Source organism: Prosopis cineraria, unplaced genomic scaffold (assembly GCF_029017545.1).
Source record: "Prosopis cineraria cultivar Desert tree isolate PC_DT_omini unplaced genomic scaffold, ASM2901754v1 PC606, whole genome shotgun sequence".
Lineage (NCBI taxonomy): Eukaryota > Viridiplantae > Streptophyta > Magnoliopsida > Fabales > Fabaceae > Prosopis > Prosopis cineraria.
In genome coordinates, this window is record NW_026555931.1 from 1 (window position 1) to 21,536 (window position 21,536).

General features: G+C 33.2%; 1 protein-coding gene across 1 annotated transcript; it reads right to left on the reverse strand.

Annotated features, from left to right (window-relative positions):
• Positions 1 to 4,633: 4,633 nt before the first annotated feature.
• Positions 4,634 to 20,374, reverse strand: LOC129297762 (rRNA (cytosine-C(5))-methyltransferase NOP2C-like). Its single transcript, XM_054936106.1, has 12 exons — positions 19,959 to 20,374; positions 19,082 to 19,469; positions 18,250 to 18,397; positions 17,933 to 18,070; positions 16,706 to 16,768; positions 15,267 to 15,388; positions 14,061 to 14,301; positions 10,168 to 10,382; positions 8,893 to 8,993; positions 6,730 to 6,811; positions 6,316 to 6,377; positions 4,634 to 5,318 (listed from the first exon to the last, which is right to left on the reverse strand). Exons 1-12 carry the CDS (start codon positions 20,159 to 20,161, stop codon positions 5,201 to 5,203), a joined length of 1,881 nt encoding a protein of 626 aa, XP_054792081.1. The 5' UTR covers positions 20,162 to 20,374; the 3' UTR covers positions 4,634 to 5,200.
• Positions 20,375 to 21,536: the final 1,162 nt, after the last annotated feature.

Sequence of the window (21,536 nt, forward strand, 5' to 3'; positions counted from 1 at the left end):
ATATATGAGGGATCTAATACATGTATTTGATTGATATGACATACTTTGATTAATATTTATTATAGGTGATGAAGAAGAAGTTACAAAGATAATTGACATTGAACCTCCGCCTTCATTTTTAAACAATAGACCTACATCTTAGGGATCTAATATTTTTTTTTGAGATGATGAGGAGATGGATTTAGATTACATTAATGATGATTTTAATCTTCATTTTAAATTTAAACTTTTAAATCTTTATTGAATTTTATATAGACTTTAATTGTTTTAATGTTAAATTTTAAAATATTCTGTTTAAATTAAATATTAAATTTCTTTAAAAAAAAGGCTTACGAGATTTGGCTCTGAACTCTTTAAATAAGGATCAAGTTTTTTAAATTAAATTAAATTTTAAATAACTAAGTTTTAAGGACTGAGCCCATAAAGATCGGGCCGTTGCTCGTATTTTCATTTCTATCTGCAATGGGGACCATGAGCCATGAGGGGTGTTTGGGAGAGACGGCCAAGATATTATTAATTTGGACGGTCAAGATTGGTTTTGGAGATCTGTAGCGTACATACAACGGACAAACTGTGGATTGGATACGCAATTTACCACAGCCACACACTCATTGTCCCCTCCACCATATTCTGCCTAATCTCACCTCTCTTTTGTTTATTCTTTTTTGCTTTTTTTAGCCACCACTTCCGAGCGTCAAATTTTCAAACATGTTCAATTTAAAATTTTAAAATAAATAAATAATCCAAATTAATCATACTTATATAACACGCATCTCTCTGTTTTTTTTTTTTTAAGGATCAAATTCATTTTAAAAAAAACGGAATACATGATTGAAAAAAACCAAATCAAATGAGGAAGTTAATTTGGGTTTTGAGTTTTTATTCAAGGTATATCACAAGAAAAACATATAACACGCATCTTCGTATGTTCTTCTTAAACACGCTAGTCTAATATATTTATATATATATATATATATAATAAATCAAAGATTAAAAAAAATCAATATCAACATATGATATGAAATGTATACTAAATTACACTATCCATAAGTTATAAATGATATAGGGTAAAAATTTAAACATCCAAATTCAATATCATAGCAATATTGTCGAAATCAACATGACTAAGCATTGGCAGCATCATCAGCAATATCATCATGATGATTGTCATTTCATGAGTTCCCTGACTTTGATTCATGAGTACTGACCCGTGACTTCGTGAGCGTTAGTTGTAGAATTTTGTATGTTTATTTTATTTTGTATTTTTTACCTGAAGTTTTTAAAATTAATAATAATAATAATAATAAGATTATTACTTCTAGCCCCTGATTAAATAGCTTTAAATGGAAGAAAAGGCCTTTTGCTTTTTCTCACAAACCTTCTGTTTGGTCTTTCATGTTTCTTGGTTTTGTGATGTATTACTATTCATTGTAGAAACAATGGGCACATGTATCTTTCAAGACATGGCACTTTGAAAATACATGGATGTAAATTGTAAATACACTGATTCATCATAATACATGTATGTCTACAGAGAAAGCAACCCTATATAATTATCATGACCTTTTAGAAAGGGAGGGACAAATATAACAGAAATGGCCAAAAGCATGGGATTAAACTCAATAGTACTCATCAATGCCTCTGAAGTGAAGAGTCATTACAGAGAAACCATGAGAAAATTACTGATTCAACATCATCAACAACTAAAAACTGAAAAATTAAGAGCATTTTGGTTTCTATTTTCAAAACCTTTTATTTTAAAAAAAATTAAAAAAAACTCGTTTGGATTAGTGTTTTGAATTGAATTGTTTTCAAAATTATTTTTATTTTTTTAAAAAAGCGTTAAATATCAATTTGGACCCTGAACGATAAGCCCGTAAGCAATTTGAACCCTAAATTTTAAAAAAGTATATTCTAAACCTTAAACAATTAAAGTTGGAGCAATTTAACCCTATCATTAATTTTCAACAACATTCTAAAGTGCAATTTTTTCCTAATGAATTTGACGGATGTTTGTTAAAAGTTAATGATAGGGGTCAAATTACCTCAATTTTAATTGTTTAAGGTTCAAAATGTACCTTTTTAAAAGTTTAAGGTTCAAATCACCCCTGGACCTATAGTATAGGGTCAAAATTGCATATTAGCCCTTTTGTATTTTAATAAATGCACTCCAATCAATAATAATTCAACAATAACTGAAAAAAGTGTATTTTGCGTATTATATCAATTTTTAAAAAGATTTTGAAAAAGTGTGTAAGTTTCTTAGTTTAAATTAATTGATGAAGGTGAAAATTTATAAAACAGAACCAAATGCCTTTATGATAAATAAAGAGACAGAGAAAAAAGTGTATGATGAGAAATCTATTTTAAATTCTTTCTAACAAAGAATGATAATATTTTTTTCACCAATATTATTATGAGATTCCATTATGTTAGAGAACAAATAAAAAAAATATGAAAGTGTGCTTATAGTAAAAGATTATATTACACTCCCATTATTGCCACTGATTACCTATCAAAACCCCATCCAACAAAAACAAAAATAATCCACTTGACACTATTTTATTCGTACCCACCATAATCTCTACCAAAAACTTCTTTACTCATTATTACAATTTACAACCTTCTTTTTATATAATTTAATCATCATAATCATCATCATTATTTACATTTTTTTAATTCATTCTTCTCATATCCTAGGAAATTTGTAACATTATCAAGAGCTAATATATAATTTGGACCCTGAATTATAGGTTTAAAGGCGATTTGAATCCTAAATTTTTAAAATTGTACATTTTGAACTCTAAACAATTAAAGTTAGAACAATTTTACTCTACTGTTAACTTTCAACAAACATCCATCAAATTGAGGCCTAAAGTATAATTTTTCTTAAATGAATTTGATGAACGTTTGTTAAAAGTTAACGGTAGGGACGAAATTATCCCAACTTTACTTGTTTAATATTCAAAATGTATCTTTTAAAGTTTAGGGTTTAAATTACCCCTGAACCTATAGTCCAGGGTTCAAATTGATATTTAACCCTTTAAAAAACAAAAATATTTTAGAGTTGTTTTTATTTTATTTTCATTGTTTTCAAAACACACTACATTTGATTGTTGAAAAATATAGTTACTCTCACCGATTTCTATTATAAATCACTACTATTAATCACCTACAATTATAATGATTAATCTATTTTTTAATTTTAAAATTTTTTTAAATTAACATAATCAAATAGATTTTCATTTTATTTTTTTTTGAAAAGTAATTTTTAAAATTGTATATCAAAATAATTTTTAAAATAAAAATGAGAACAAAAACTAAACAAGCCCTAAATAGTCCCAAAAATGAATTTGGATGGAATAAAATGGAATCTAAAAGCTAAAAATTCTATATCATTATTTGGGAGAATTTTTTAAAAGGTAGTAGAATAGTTTGGGATAACCTTCCAAGCCATCCTTAACCATTTTAAGCCCTTTTTTTTTTAAACCCTATGGAATGGCTTGATATAAATAATATTATTATAAAATTACTCCCATCCTCTCCTGCCCCTCTCACTCTTTTACTCCCTTTCACCCTAATATTGGAAAACATAATAATTATATCTACTTCAAATCTATTAATTTTATAATAATTATTAAATAAGATATTTACTTCCTATGATAAAACCTCTAAACAAGGGAATGTTTTATTTCAACCCACTCTATCCTACTCCTCCATTTCATTCCGTTAATTATCATTTCTTTGTATTTTATCATACACTCTTAAACATACCTTTAGAATATGAGTTAAAAGGGAAATACTTTTGTACATTCAATGATCAACTCACAGTTAAAAAGAAGATTGTTGAGATGTTGACTGTAATTTTATTTGAGACGTGCTTTTGAAAAATTGAGGTAATATTTTTAAAAATAATTTAAGTTTTAACTTTTCCATAAACTTGATACAACCGTGGGAGCAATGAGATAAAATATCTACGGCAAGGGAAGAGAAATAAGATATAAATGATATTATAGTTAAAAAAAAGATAAACATAATAAAATTCTTGAAACACAATAAACTTTCTCAACACCTTAAAAATTCCTTACCCCTCATTTTTTTAATAAAATAAGACTAAACATTACTCCCTCCATTCCTTCTAACAAAATAAAAATATTTAACTTATACATACAAGTAAAACAATTTTAATAAATTTATGTTTAAAATTCTTTTCCATCTTGTCATTCTATCCTCAAATTAGTACTTGTTATTTTCCAACGGGGCCAAATCTTTTTTTACTCTTTAATTAGATACTTTGGAAAATAATTAATTAATTACTCCTTGTGAATTGTCTTGTACGTAAGAGCAACACATCTTTCGAAATTTTGCCCCATAATTAGGAAGAGGGAGTATTAGAAAAATATTTTACCAAGTATTTAATTATTTATGAATAAATAATAAAGCTGAACAAAATTAATGAAAGCATCAAATTTAAAAGGAGAGTAAATAAAACAAAATTTTTAAATCACGTTCTTGCATACTTGACCAAAAAATATGTTGATGCATATATTTATTTTAAAATTAAAAAAATAAAAATATAACTATCTATTGAAAAAATTTGCTTATTAACACCTAAAATCAACTTTTTATCAACTGCGTTATAAATATAGTAGCTGTCATGATTTCTTGGATCAATATCACAGGATGTGCACTAGTGTGCTCTCCATTGTCTTAGTCGAATACAAAAATGACAGAACTTATTAGTCAATATTTTTCAATATTTGCTACTAAATGCTCCGATAAGAATATTACAAGTGAATATTTTTTTGAGAACTCAAGATAACATGATTTGGTTGTGCAAACAATTCCTTCATGTTTGCTTTACAGGTCAAACTCTTGCTGAAGAATCTGTTGGCAAACACTTTGAAAAACTTCAACCGAGTCTTGTAATTAAAAAAAGGGCCGAATCCACCGAAGAGAAACCTGATTTTTCTCCAATAATAAAGGATTCAGTGGATCTAGTGGAGAGAGAAAAACATGAGGGGTGGGACCCTTTGAGAAGAGAGTCTCAGTCTCACCCTTGTCTCTCTTCTCACTGCATCTCCTTCATTACAGTTCCAGAGCAGATGTATTCCCATAGCATCAAAATTGAGAGATTGCCAAAGCAGTGGTAATTCTGAACTAAGAGAGAGACCCAGCTTTCCCAGGCTAACACTCAAAGTCACATGGTATCTTTAGATCCAACAATAAATTTAGCAATGAAAAACCCAATTGTATCAAGCGGAGATGATGGATCAAACCTCTGCACAAGTTCTTCCTCACCAGGTCTTAACCACTCCCTATACAGGAAAAAGAAAGAGCAATTATGAGCATTTTACTATTTTGTTGAGTTTGATAGCACTGCCAGTGTAATGTTAGTCAAGTTGATACAGGGTTTCTTAGGAGTTAGGAAACCAACGAAAATGACAAGAAGATAATAGGTAGGAATCTGATATAATAAGGTCATTGATGAAATACGATTACAACATTTCACTTGTGGAATTCGAAGAGAAAGGAACCAATATGATCATTAGGTGACCTAATCAAGCTCAATAAGAATTTAACATCGCAAGGCAATGGAATTTAGCATATTATTTAACTCATTGGTATAGTATGTTGATGCACACAAGACAGCCAATACAGACTACGCCCACAACTTCAAGCCAAAGGATGCAAGAAAGCACAGAGGTCCTTCGCCTAAAATTAAGCACTATATTCCCAATATTTACCAAGACACAACTACTGGGCAAATGATTGATTACCCATTTGTTTGGTCCTCCTTTCCTGCCTCATTTATGCTCTCTCTATTTTCCCGACAACATACAAAGGATAAAGTTTGACTTTGAAAATTTGAGAGACAGGGATATGCTAGGGGCAAGCAGAGAAAGCAAGGGAGCAACAGAGTAACAAAATATAAGAAAGAGAGGGGAATTTGTAAACAAAGCCAAATGCATGAACATTAAAGGGCTAGAGATAGTAACATGTTTATTACTCAACTCAGATCAACCCTGAGCCTAACTTGTCAAATTCATCTCTTTGATTCAAGATCAATAAAAATCTAACACATGATTTTCCTGCCCAGATCATAAAGTAATATCTTCAATAGCTATAACAAAAGATTTTGAGATGCAATAATTTACTGCAAATATCTTTTTTTTCCCAAATAAAAGGATAGGAAAACCATACAGGAAAGAAACAGAGTAGTAAGCACTTCAAGAAAATATTAATTTGAAACAAAGCAAACAATATCATTAATGAGACGTACCTAATTATTTAAAAATCAACTAAGGTACTTACTCTTCATATCCATCAGGAAAGTCGCAACGACCAAGTAGTCCAGGTCCTCCAACTCTAGGGTTCTGGTGTGAATCATATAAAATATGAATATCAAGTGATATGAAATTATGCTGAGGGCAAACTAAATATGAGAGTTAAATCTGACCATTAAAAAAATGATTGACCTAATCTATTTGATCATGAATACCTTTTTATTTACAAGACAAGACTATACAGAGAAAATTATTACAGATGCCTAGCATATTCAAGAGACATCACCCTTCACTTAATTATATACCATTCAATTTTTAAAGAAAGATATTTCCGTATATCAATCAATTTTAAAGATTGATAACTCAGCTTTAGGCTTCAAGAACCCTTATCATTTACAGGAAGTTGAAGGGAAATTGAAAAGGTGCATATATCGTTTCAAACCTGTGGGGCCAATGACAGATACTTGTATGTGTCCAAAGCATACCGTACCAATGCTTCATTCTCACCGGGATTTATTGTACAACTAGCATGGATTAAAAACTGAACAATCAGTACGGTTTAACAGAAAATAAAACAGATAAATTAATCAAAAAAATACATGCTAGGAAACTGAATTCTATGAACATAATGGTCAGCAACGGCCACAACAAACTTTTAAGATAACTGAAACAAATATTTAAATCTAGAATCCTATAGGCCTGCAGTTTTGCAGCAGGCACAACTTCTAAATCCGGAGCTAGGAGATCACACCACAATGTATTTAAGGCTATCACTTCAGAGAAATAGTAACAACACTCAAAATAAGATTGTCATATACAAGCAGAAAACCAACAGGGATCTCTTCAATACAATTCCATGCAGAAAGAACAAAGTAAATAACACATTATGGAGTCTAAAATGATAGGGACCACAAAAGAAGGATAAAGGCAGTGGCAGATGAGACTCCTTGATTCCCCCAGCCACGATAAATTATGTGTAGAGAAGCTGGAGTACACGCACATATGGGATGAATCCCAATTTCGTACAATGTTCCCAACTATTTTTTAGGTTTTGTAAAGAGATCTTAATCATTACAAATTAATTATAAATTAATACAACTAATTTATCTTATTTTACCATTTTGAGGAAATTAATATTTCAGCTCAACACTATAAATAGAATTGCTTGATTTGATTGATAAAAATTAAAAATTCTGATTTCATATTTTTATTTTGGTCCATCACGCAAACACTTGTCAGAGAGAAGGCCCTCCATTAAATTTATTTTCATTCTTAATTCTTATTAAATTCCATTTATTTTCATGATTTCTGTCATTGTGGCAATCCTCTTAACTACTATATGTTGATCAATGCACATTAGGCGTATGAAAAATTCTTACAAGGAGAATTGCTAGAGTGTACTTACAATTTTAGCACTCAATATTAAGATTTTTTTTTTCCAAACTTGTAATGACTTCTAATTCACTTGAATAGCATTGATTATATGAATGCCCATCAGGTGTTTGATATCTTGTTTGTGAGTATATGTTATTGGTGCTTCATCAATTAGTAGTTATTCTAATGTAATTGGATAGGTTGATGAATCTAGAAATGAAATCTTATTCAATTGACTTTAGCACTCAAATTAAATGGATATCTGGTGTAGTGATGGTTAAGGGATGAAATTCGGTTAAGCAGAACATGCACCATGGGTATGAATCAATAGATGAAAATGCTATTAAGCAAAATTTGGGCATCTTGGTGATGAATCAAAAGTTCAAATTGCAGCACCTAAACGGTCAAAATTTTCACAGATATTCAGTCCAATGAACGAGTTCATTTTGAATATATTACCTTTGGGATTACCTACATCAATTGAGCTCAGCCACCTTGGGCTTGGAGGTTAATGTCACAGGAATCTAGCTATCTAAGTTTCAATAAATTGCCTGATCGTGCTACTCTATGTTAATGAGAGATTGTCCATACTGAATTGAATCGTGTGAATCATTGTATGTTGAGTCTTTAGTCTATCTTGAGTCTTTTTATCTTCCCACCTTTATATGTCTTATAAAACGTCTATCTCAATGGTAAAAAGAAAAGAAAAGAAATTTAACATGCCGGTTGTATAAATTTTGCATGCTTGTAGATAGAATCATAAAAGGAAAGCATAGCTTTGAGTCCCTGCACTTGCTCGCATTTTGCTTTTAGTCCCTACACTTTTTTTTATATTCTAGGTTCTTACACTTTTATTTTTCATTGTTTTAAGTACCCCCAAGGTCCCTACACTTTGTTCATAGAGGGACCTAAAATAATGAAAAACAAAAGTGTAAAGACCTAGAACACTGGGGAAAAAAAACGCAGGGATCAATAGCAAAATGCGAGCAAAGTGGAGGGATAAAAAGTTATGTTTACCCAATCATAAACTAACAAAAAATGCTATGGTGAAGTTATAATAAATGCAAGACTATTCCCAGGAGATTGACACTCCAACATAGCCGCATCAATATGATTGACATTCTACAGAAATATAGGATCACAAATCACATATTGGGAGATAAAAGTAGTGATAATGAGGTCAAACATCTACAAAGCAATATGGTTAAAAATATTATATATCCATACTTACGTGGAATATACAATTACTCCACCAGCACGAGCTAATTGAACAGCCTGGTCAAACATTCTCCTTTGGTATTTTGCGTGTGTTCGTAAGGATTCAATAGTTTCCTACCATAAACAAAGAGTTGCAGTCATTACTAAGTCTTTTGATACTCATTATTAATCAAAGTGATTACAGATATTAGAACATAAAGCCAGCATAAAGAAAAAATGGCATGCAATGTTGAAAAGTTACAGATCTCTATTTAACCTTTTGCCAATAGTCTTCACTGCATACAGCTAAGATACTTCAACTCTTTGAGAATGAGGGCTTCTAGACATCAGTATGAATTTCTAAGCAGGTAGAGACAAACCAGATGAAAAATCCAAAAAGGTTCTAGTTCCTTAGATGTTTAAGCAAAAAGCAATGAGATCACCAACATTTACTCCCTCCAGTCCAAAATATAAGTAGTTTTTGGAAAAAATCAGCATACTAACAAAGTCATCATTCCCATAAAAATATTTATCATTTTCCCTTTTTACCCCTTGTCTCAATTACCAATGCACTCTATGATGAGTGAGAGATACATATATACAAACACATAGGTTAATAAATATGTACTAGGTTAAATTTTTCTCCATTTAACAATGGAGAAAATTTTTTATATGTACTAGGTTGCTTGAATTTTGAACCAAGATTAGTTAAGGGGAAATGCTTATATTGTGGACCAAAGAGAGTATGATCTAACGATTCAGGCACCAAGCATAGAATATTACATACAGGCCAAACCACACATCGAACTAGCAATAACAAATGCATGCAAAAGGGAAATACAACTAAAGTACTTGGCCAGAGGAAGATGGCAACTTCACAATTCACATTGCCCTAGCATACCTTTAAGTGTTGATGGCTTGATGTAATGGATTTTTTAAACTGGAATCAAATGCAATTTGAACAACAGCCCAAAGCACTTTCTGGGCACCTTTGCCTAATTCTACTGCATAGGCATTATTCCAATCACATACAAAACGTTCATTACTGCTACACTATCCTCCAAATAATTTCAGCTTTATCCTTGCATATCCAAATGCCATTGAAGATTCAAGCATTGACAAATATGTTTTAAATTAAGAAAATAAAAGCAATGGATCCAGCATTCCAACTCATACTTAAAGGTAAGCAGGTCCTCGTTCCTATCCTATCGACATATTCATTCATTTATTTCATACTTGTTTCTCTTCGCATGCATACAGGTTTAGACACAAGTAAATGCAGGGCTTCAATTCACAACTTCATTTTTACCTCTCCAGCAAATAATCGAGGCCTTAAACCAAGGGCAGAACAAGGAGCATCAAGAAGAACTTTATCAAAACTGTTAGGAGGAAAACCTTTTGACTTCTCAACCCTACCACCCAGGCATTGATTTCTTCCGGGTCCATTTCGCTCTCTCCGCATACTCTTCCGGATTTCAGCTTTGCTAACATATGTTCCTTTGTTTTCCTCTTCAATGTGATCAACTGCTGAATTATTTATAACAACTTAGTGAATGGTTGGCAGAAAAATGACGTTCATGTCAATAACAACCACAAAAGAAAGAGAAAAGAAGCATCACACGTATTAATAATACTACAACAACAATAACAAGCCTTATCCCACTAGGTAAAATAATCCAATATCAACAATATCAAACAAAAATAATCCAATGATTCTGTTTGGAATAACTCCGCCTATGTTTATAGCCGGTCCCAAGCCCGGGTAAAGGAGGAGGGTTGTGTTAGGCCATCAACAGCCAATGTAAAAATTTGTTGAATCTATCATGAACATGGACAATAGACGTTATAATGTTAATGCTAGGTCGTTGCCCGTAAGTAACGCGCTGCATGGCTCGAGTACAGTGATAAGTGAGTTAGAGCCGCTGCATCGGCGCCCGGATGTAGTGTTAAATGAGCAAGGGCTACCGCGTCATTCTGGACGCACGCGGCTAAAGAAGTTAGTCCATAAGAGCAAAATTAGATTTGGTACTTGGAATGTTGGGACATTAAATTGTAAATCTGTAGAGGTTGTAGGGGTTATGATTCAAAGGAAAATCAATATCCTTTGCTTGCAAGAAACAAAATGGCGTGGAGAAGAAGCTAAGGATATTCAAGGTTTCAAACTTTGGTATACAGGAAAAGTAAGTGCACGCAATGGAGTAGGCATCATTATAGATAAGGAGTGGAAGAAGAACGTTGTAGAAGTTAGCAGAATTGGAGACAGAATTATTTCTTTAAAAATGATAATTGGACGTGAGACTGTTAATATTGTTAGCGCTTATGCGCCGCAAGTCGGGACAGAAGCCAGTCTTAAGGAATTATTTTGGGAGGATCTGGAGGGGTTGATTCGACACATACCACAGAGTGAAAAGATTTTTATTGGAGGAGACTTTAATGGGCATGTCGGGAGGGAAGCTGGTCAGTATGCGAGGGTGCATGGTGGTTTTGGTTTTGGAGAGCTAAACAATGAAGGGCAAACTCTTCTTGATTTCTCATTGGCGTATGATTTTAAGATTGCCAACACTTGTTTCAAGAAGAGAGATGAGCATCTCATCACCTACAAAAGTGGAGCCTCAAGGTCGCAGATTGATTTTCTTTTGGTTAGGAACACAGATAGAAAACTTTGTAAAAATTTAAGGTGATCCCTGGAGATGCTGTAACGACACAACATAGGGTCCTAGTCCTTGATGTGTGTATTATGAGTAAAATCCAAAAACGTCGACAAGTAGTAACACCAAGGATTAGGTGGTGGCAATTAAAAGGTGAGAAGCAAGATATTTTCAAGCGAAATCTTTTGGATAAAGGAATTTGGGATTCTCAGGGAAGTGCTAACATCATATGGGAGGATATGGCTAAAAAGATACGGGAGGTTGCAAAAGTAGTTTTGGGAGAATCGAAAGGTCCTGGTCCGAGAGATAAGGAGTCTTGGTGGTGGAATAATAGTGTACAGGACAAAATCAAGTATAAGAAGAACTGTTTTAAAGCCATACATTTGTGTAACAATGAGGAAAATTGGGAGAGGTACCGTATGGCTAAGAAGGAAACTAAGAGAGCTGTGGGTGAAGCTCGTTCTAAAGCTTTTGAAGAATTTTATAAGAACCTTGAACGAAGGAAGGAGAGCAAAATATTTATAAGATTGCCAAGAGTAGGGAAAGAAAATCAAGAGATCTAGAACAGGTAAGGTGTATTAAGGATGAAGAGGGAAGAATTTTAGTTACAGATGATGAAATTAAAAATAGATGGGAGACTTATTTTTCTAAACTTTTCAATGATGGAGAGGATTCATCTAGTAACTTGGAGGATTTAGTAACTGGTGAAGGAGAACAAAATTTGTCATTCTATCGAAAAATACGTGATAAGGAGGTAAAGGAAGCTCTTAAGAAAATGGCAAATGGTAGAGCTAACGGACCTGATTGTATATCTATCGAAGCGTGGAAATGTTTAGGTGAAGAAGGGGTGAGATGGTTAACTAAGTTATTTAATGTGATTTTACGGTCCAAGAAAATGCCTGATGAGTGGAGGAGAAGTACATTAATTCCTATTTATAAAAATAAAGGAGATATTCAGAATTGTACTAACTATAGAGGGATTAAACTCATGAGCCACACAATGAAATTGTGGGAGAAAGTAATTGAGCACAGGTTGAGATTGGAGACAAGTATTTCTGAGAATCAATTTGGTTTTATGCCAGGTAGATCAACTACAGAGGCGATTTATCTACTAAGGGGATTAATGGAAAAGTATCGTTGTAAAGATAAAGATCTACACATGGTTTTTATTGATTTGGAAAAAGCTTATGACCGTATACCAAGAGAAGTGCTTTGGAAAGCGTTGGAAAAAAAGGGAGTACGGATTGCTTATATTAAAGCCATACAAGATATGTATGAGGGGGTAAAAACTAGTATAAGAACGCCTAGTGGTCAAACAAAGGATTTTCCTATAAAGATTGGGCTACATCAGGGATCATCTCTGAGTCCTTATTTGTTCAACTTGATTTTAAATGTTTTGACGGAACATATTCAAGAGGAAATCCCGAAATGTATGCTCTTCGCGGATGATATAGTTCTTATAGCAGAGACAAGAGAAGAGGTTAATTGCAAACTTGAGTTATGGAGGAGGACATTGGAGTCGAAAGGTTTTCGTCTGAGTAGAAGTAAGACGGAATATTTATATTGTAAATTTGATAAAGGACTATTCGAAAATAATTTGGAAGTGAAATTGGGAGATCAAATTATACCTCAAGTGGAAAAGTTTAGATATTTGGGAGCCATTATCCAAAATGATGGCGAAATCAGTGGAGATATTTCACATAGAATTCAAGCTGGGTGGTTTAATTGGAGAAAAGCTAAAGGAGTTATTTGTGACCGTAAGGTGCCTAATAAACTTAAAGGAAAGTTTTATCGTACTGCTATCAGACCGGCAATGTTATATAGTAGTGAATGCTGGGCTCTAACAGGACAGCAAGAGCATAAAGTTGGAGTAGCAGAGATGAGAATGTTACGATGGATGTGCGGACATACACGTAAAGATAAAATTCGAAATGAGCACATACGTGAAAAAGTGAGGGTGGCACCTATTGAGGAAAAAATGGTAGAAAATCGGTTGAGATGGTTTGGGCATGTACAAAGAAGACCAAGGGAGGCACCAGTGAGAAGAGTGGAACATATAACTTTGAGTCCGATTAAGAGAGGTAGAGGAAGGCCTAAGAGAACACTTTGGAAGTTGTTGAACGTGATCTCTTAATTAATAATATTTCTAAAAGCTTAATAAATGATAGAGCACAATGGCGTCTTGCAATCCATGTAGCCGACCCCACCTAGTGGGATAAAGGCTTGTTGTTGTTGTTGTTGATTCTGTTTGGAATGTTAATATAATTGCCATGTCTCAACAATATTGAGCCTTGCCAAAATGGGGAAAAAATTAGAAGAAAAGGATGGGCTCATCAGTAGGGTCAAAGCTGATTCGCATGAAGTGTGCAGTGTGTGTGTGAGAGAGAGGGGGGGGTCTGTTAGTTGGGCATATATGGAATTCCCAGAGCACTATATGTACCTCCATCTTCTACCCTAGCCAGCAAAATGCGCGCAAAAACCAATTATTGAATCAAATTGCTAAATAAACCCCATTGATGTAATAAATAGCCGGTAGAGGACAGAGCGTACCTACCATTTTCCTCCATAGTCTTCTCAATATTTAACCTATTTATACCAATAGATGACATTCTTTCTTCATTTAAAATTGATGAATCAGAAACTTGATCTGTCACACCATTGTCAGCATTACCACAATATGAACCGCTCAAATTATCTGGTTCATTTCTTTGACAAACAGCTTTAAGAGCATCTAATTTATAGGTCTTTATGCAACTCAATCCCATTTCCGCTGCCAATTTCTGAATATCCATCACCTAGACAGCCATCAAGCATAAAAAGTATAAATTGAAAATTATTAAAACACAGAACCAATACAAGAAAAGGATCTGAGAAAAAAATTGGGATATTTTGAACATAAAACATGGCATTTCCAGTTAGACAAATTATGTGTTAAGAGTGAGTAATTCTGTAACAGGCAGTTTTGCCAAGCAAGGGAAATATGTGTTTTCACTTTCTATGTGGCTGAGGGACCCTCTTTAATTTGCTTCAAGCCCCCTGAATTTCGAGTAGTCACTTCATTAATAACTATAGAACTAAGATCTTTACTAAAATGATATGTTAGAATTTATCTTGTTATATACAGTTAACAAGTGCTTTAAAATTTTTATATTGACCAATGATCTTGCGGCTTAGTGGCATGTAAGCTCTCCTGTAAGCGAAAGGTCGTGGATTTGATCCCGCTTATAATCTTAGACCGTTAGTGCCTACCCCTCTAATTCAACCAAAAAAAAATTAAATTTTTATATTGAATATTAATAAACATCTCTAAGCAAGGATAATTCTGTCCATAAAAATACTAAATTATGAATTAAAAACTTACTTTTCTTAAGAACCCCAAACTACTGAAATTCGCTCTGCCAGTGATTGTCAAAAGTTTACACACTATATGAGGTGCTACCATGAACATTAACTAATAAAAAATTATAAGAAACAAAACTAAAAACCTTATTTGAAATATTCATTGAAACCATCCTGGAGAATAATGTCTTCAAGAAAATAGAACAAAAACATATTTTTGCAAGTGGGAATACTATTCCAGGCTTCCAGCAAATCCAATCATTGCAAACACACTGAAGTCAAGAAATCATTCATTAAAAAAAATATTAGGATGTAAAACAGAATGAGCCAACACCAATTTGTTAAATCAGATCTCTAGAATACACAAATTGCATAACCAAATTGGATAACCAAGCATTTAACTATAGTACAGAATTTCCACCTTGTTATGAGATCTATCAGCTGCAATGATCTCTCCTTCATCCTTCATAAGTATTGCAATTGCAGTTGTTTTCCCCCCTGGTGCAGCACACATGTCTAGTATACGCTCTCCCTTTTGTGGATCTAAGAGAAAAAGATGTAAAAATAGATGCCAGATAAAAAGGAATGAGTTCCACATAGAGAAAAGATAAGCCAAGGAACAGTATTTTGAAGTCCATGCAATTAGCAATAGTTTCTAATTGATCCTACATTAAAATATAAGTGCTAACGTGTACGAAGAAAACAAATGGGAAAAACCACCATTATAGAATATATCTCTCATAAAACACAAGGGTTAGTGATGGCTGTCAAAATTATCGAAGATTTAAATGCAATAGACACAGAGCAAAACTAACGTTCATAAGCACTACAAATCATTGAACGAGGAATGGCTCATGGTTCAATCTTAAATGGTCAAAGCAGAGCTTAAAAAAAAATATTTCTTTTACATGCAAATGCGCTATTAATATTGATACTTGTATTGAAAATTTCTTATAATAATATATATAAATAATTTTAATAATTTTATAATTATAAATTAATCAAAAATGTAAATTTTAGGAAATAATTCTTCAAAATAATACAAAATGTGAATGAAAATACTGTTATGACCAATGTTGAATAAGTATTAATGTTTTAGTCAAAATATTAAGTTTTCATGATCAAGTCATGCAACAAAGGGGTAAGATGACAGGTTTGATTCCAAGTTCAAGCCTTAATGGAGCAATGTGGTATTTGTCACAGGTGGATGACTAGCTGCCACATCTTTCACAAGAAAAGAGGTTGGCTCACTTGAACCATCTGGGTTTAACCAAACTGGTTCAGCTACTTCCTGGCTGGCTTATTGATTCCCAATTATCAAGTCCGAGATGGACTGGACTACAGAGTATGGACCGGCCCCAGTCCAACAAGTCTAGTTGAGGATTATGATATCACTGATGAAAAAAATCATGAATTCAACTTTATTGGGAAAAGCCCACAAAATAATGGACAGTTTGTTTAAGCAACTGACAATTACATTGTGAAAATTCTAAATTTCTAAATATCAAACAAATAAAATACATCAGAACCAACTGAATATGCAGATTAACATTCTATGTTCATTCAAAACAGAATTGTTTAGACAAAACAGAAAAATAATTAAGTTTTATAGTCCAAACTATCCTAATAAGCCTAAATAAGGAGTTTTGCGCAAGCATATCTGTTGAGATGGTCTCCAAAGACTTAAAACCAAGTAGATTAAGACGTGTTTTGCATTGAAAAGAATGGTACATATGAGAAGAGTTTATAGTAAAAAGCACTTGCAACCAAAGGTAACAAATAGTAGACACTTTAAGTTCCCGAATGACTCAAAAGGACAAGGCAAGCGTGGGGACGAGACCTATACTGTAATTTATGTACCTAAAGCATGGGCAGTAACAATACTTGGCAGGTTTTGAAGAAATATGTCTCCCTCAAGCACATCTGCAAAACCAGAAGGAAATGATACAGCAGCTATGCACATACAGTCAATACTGTAAGCATTAAGCAATGTCTATTTGCAAAATACACACACATTAGAGAGCCAAAGAATTATTAGTAAAAAGAAAAGAAGGGGAAAAGGAATACCAACAACAGATTAAGCAATGACCAAAATAGAGCAAAACAAAAGCAAAAATGGCTAAAAAGGTCAAGAGATAAGGTCCAAATGATATGCAGTGATTAAGTCACAACAGCAACACAAATTTATCCAAGTCGCACCAGCCACCAGATGCTAGCTTTCACACTAATAATCAGAAACCTTTTGGCTGCACAAGCTAGACAAAGCCTCCACTCCTTCCACTGACCAAATAAGAAACCCTCCTGGAACACATTGACTCATGAAACTCTCGCCTCTTCAACATACAAAGCAAAAGCCTTTTTTTTTTTTTAACTTGTCTTAGCCAATGGCAAAAAGATCCAAGCATCAATTATCCAGATACTCAGAGAACTAATTATCAAACCAATAGCCAATGTTTGTCATTTTCACTCCCAACAGAAAAGGACAACACGAGACCATGAACCAAAAGAAGCAAAACAAATTTCAACAATCCCCCTGCAAAATGCAATCTTGGGGCTTCTCAACCCCCCTAATCAGCTGCAATCAAGGCCATGCCACTATCCAATATCCCCGCTTATAAATTAAATAACATAACATCAATCTATAAGATGACGTCAATCTCAATCTAATCATGTATGAAACCTATAAGATCACAGGTAAAGAGGTCTTCTTCTAAATATAAGAAAAATAATATTATTCTGTTCCTTCCTCCCTGTGATCTCTTCTATCCTAATAATATTATTCTTGTAAGGACAAAGGGAAAAGAAAGCAGAAAAAAAGCATATTAAGCCACTGAAATATGCTTACCAAAAAGAACAAATAAAAAAATGAATCGTTTACAGAGGCATTGCATAAATTATGAAAATCAACACCTTAGCATGCCAAAATGCATAACAATGGGTTGAAAACATGAATCACAACATGTGGAATGGAAACAGAAAAACTACCAAAAATAATAATAATAATTATAATAATAATAATAATAATAATAATAATAATAATAATAATAATGCAATACAATATTTTTATCAAGAAGAGGTGAGTTTTACTATGAAAAGAAGGAAGTTCATATACTCTGTCCCTCATATCCACAGCCACTCCTTTAGAAACACGAAACATTTCAGCCCTTGACATCATTGTTGTTCCTTGGCCAATATAGAGCCCACTTCGTTCAGAATAATAAGGATCTGTAAGATAACAAGACATGGAAACTTCATCATTCTTATTTTATAAGAGCATTCAGTTTTACTACAATATTATTTAAATAATTATAATAATGCAATTTATGTAATCTAGTATTACTGGCCAAGTAAGGAAAAGGTCTACCAAATAAAGTTCAGAATTGAGATAGAAATACACTCCCTACCAGTTTGTGACCCTTGTAGTACAGTACCACGTGTCATACCAATACCCCATCCCCCACTGACACCTGGCTGCTCCACAGCAACTGAGACCGCAACTGTATCTCCTGTTTCAACATGAGCACTGCAAGCCATTACACCAGGAACATATACCTGAAGGAGAACTAACATTAGGAAACAATTAAAGACTAACAATCCTGGTTTATTTCCTTCCACGTGATTCATTGACTTGAATGGCACAAAAAACGAAGAATAATAAGAAAACAACAGAACAATAAAATAAAAAAAAAGTTTATATTGATATCTTTGTGTGTGTATTAGAGATATCTTGAACTCAAATTTGCACTCTCTTAGTCCGCAGATTACAAGTTAATTATTCCACTCTCCTATCTTTTCTTTTCTCACCAAATCAAAATATTGATACTTTGAAAAACATGCAGCAAGTCTAATATTTAACAGATGCAACTCAAATCAGCTAAAAGAAAAAATAATATTATCAGATCCTAATTACATTTTGTTTTAGCGCCAGGTTATGTCCAGAATCTCAAAGGACAGGAAGAGATTTCAGTTTTGCTGACCATAGCAACCATGCTGAAAACTGTCAATGATAGGCGTATATGTAACAGATGATGTAATAAAAACAACCTTGAGACAGAGAAACTCTGAGTCCATGATGTTTACAGAGGACAGAAATATGATAGTAGCAGAGGTAAATGAAGTCAGAGAAACCAAAGTTTTTGATGAGGCAATAGGTAGGAAGTTATAAATAGTAACATCTCCTCGCAATCACTTATGCAAAATTAAGCTTACTACTTTTACAGGAGGGAAGTTAATGACCTGAGCACCGCGAAGAACTGCTTCGGCACATTTCCTGCTAACAAGGACCTCCTTGGGAGGTCTATCATGTGCAAAATCATAATTGATTTTGTGCGGTCCTGAACCCTGAACAAATACGACATAATCTAGGCCAGGAATGTGACACTTCGAAACTGGAGCAGCCCGGGAACACGCCTTCGAAGGATTAGCCTTATCTTCACTTTGTCCCAGAGCTATATTTCCGCTGAATTCTAAATCCCGGATATTATTGGCTTCACTTGAACAACGCTTTGAGTCCAAATCATTCTCAGATCCCGATTTATTCATTACTGCTTGCAGCTTCTCAATAACTTCATCACTTGTAGACCTGAGCGTATTTACACGAACACAAGAGTAGCCAGAGGGACGCCTAAAAATATGTGTGCAAATTCAAATTCAGCCATTGAAAAAGACGACGACTTTGCTGTGACCAAGCAGCATACTGAAAATTCCAAATCGTACATACCCATAGAAATTATAAAATTTTAGTTACAGAAGCACATTTTGGCCGATAAAAGAAGCTCTAAAATGGCATCACAACATCAAGGGTGGGCATACCAGCTCTCATCAACGTGATCATGAAAGTATACTAAAAGGAATGCAGTTGAACATAATGAAACGACGAACCTTGAACCAAAAACTGAAATGCTCAAACAAAACTTTAAAAAGAAAACACCTTAACAACCATTTTCCTTGTCTTGCTTTTGAATGAGTGCGTTACATATTCAGCTTCAACTAAGAACCATACGCAGCAGACACAGAAGGTACAATCCGAATTTTAATCAACACGTATACTGCTACGCATTGCACTACATGGAAGAAGTGTTTTGAGCAAGGAGGAGGAGAGAAAAGAGAGTACGTTAAAGATTTAGAGATGCGAGAGAAGTGGTCGGCGCCATAAGCTTTGACGAAGTAGTCATGAACTTGAGGGTTCCATTGAAGAGTTGGGTCGTAAGAATAACGATTTGATGAATCCTCCATGCGGTCGAGAGCTACAAGGTTCGAACTTCGGCGGATTCTGCAACTGCCAAGGGTTTTAAGCAAGTCCCTCGCTTTCTTCATTCAAAGAAGCCAATCGAGGGAGGCGGGGCGCGTGAGCGGTTAAGTTAAACGGGACTCATAATTCTTTTCAAGATTGAACCGGATCTCTCACTTACAGAAAAATTTACACGCCATATTAGAGTACATGGCATGAGCGGATTGGGAGATTCTGATAGCATTAGAAAAACAAATAACTGAACTGATTGGCCAGGTTGATTGGCTGTAAAAGCTTACAGTTTTGATTGTTGAGGGTGAGGAGCAGAGAGCCCCTCCCCAATGCATGGACATTATCAGATTTGGTTAAATTAGGAATATGTTAACCCTACCAGTTAATTTCTTTCCTTCTTTCTTAAGGTTTTGCTTTCGTCTATATCCAAAAATAATAATAAAGATGGTTAAAAACAAAAATGTTCAACTTAAAAATTCACCAAATGTTTGGATATCACTCTAATATTGTAGCTGAACTCTTGAGTATTTTTGAAAGCTTCAACCTTAATGCCATCAAATTAATGTTTTTTGTACTCAATGAAGATTCTCACCCTCATTCAAAATTAATATTAACAAAATTATCCCTTTATTTTGTCATACAAGAATTGGGTTGTTCCGTTGACCACATTTAAAAAAAAAAAAACTAATACTTATATGGATTTGTTTGCTCATCATATAGACTATGATAGTTTAAGATATTAGGATTATAAAAGATCTTATCTTAGGGTGCAGGGATTTTTTGCTTTGTGACGTTAATTAGTGTTGTTTCTCTAGCACTGATTTTATTTGCAACATAGTAACTAAAAAAAAAATGTTTGTCAACACGAATCAAAATTTTTACTTTTATTTTTTATAAGGAAAAAAAAAAAAAGGCATGTCTATGTAATATGTATGGTACAATTAAAACATTGGAAGGCACAGAATTTGAAATGAGACTGTATAAAATGGGGTCCTAACATTACAAAGAATCTAACCTCATATAAAACTCATTATGAGGGAATTCGTGTAAGAGAGAAGGGTGTGGAGAAGATTGATGCATCAACAAAATTGTCAAACTCATAAATTTAAATAAATTTATAATAAAAATATAAAATGATATCACAAACTCTAATTGTAAACTCATAAAAATTTACATCTATTAACAAATAGCTATTAAAATATGATTGTAATTTGATTTAAATATATTAAATATAAATCATTGAATTAAACCTATCTATATTGATAAATTATCATATACAAGACATAAAAATTTAAAATAAGGGAACTTATTTTTGGCATTTTTGTTTTCTTTTTTATTAATATTAGTTTTTGCATTTCAAGTTTTTTTTTTAAATCAAGTCCTATAACTTTTATGAATTAAATTTTTCATATTATATACTGAACTCGCTCGACTAAAAAAAATTGATGA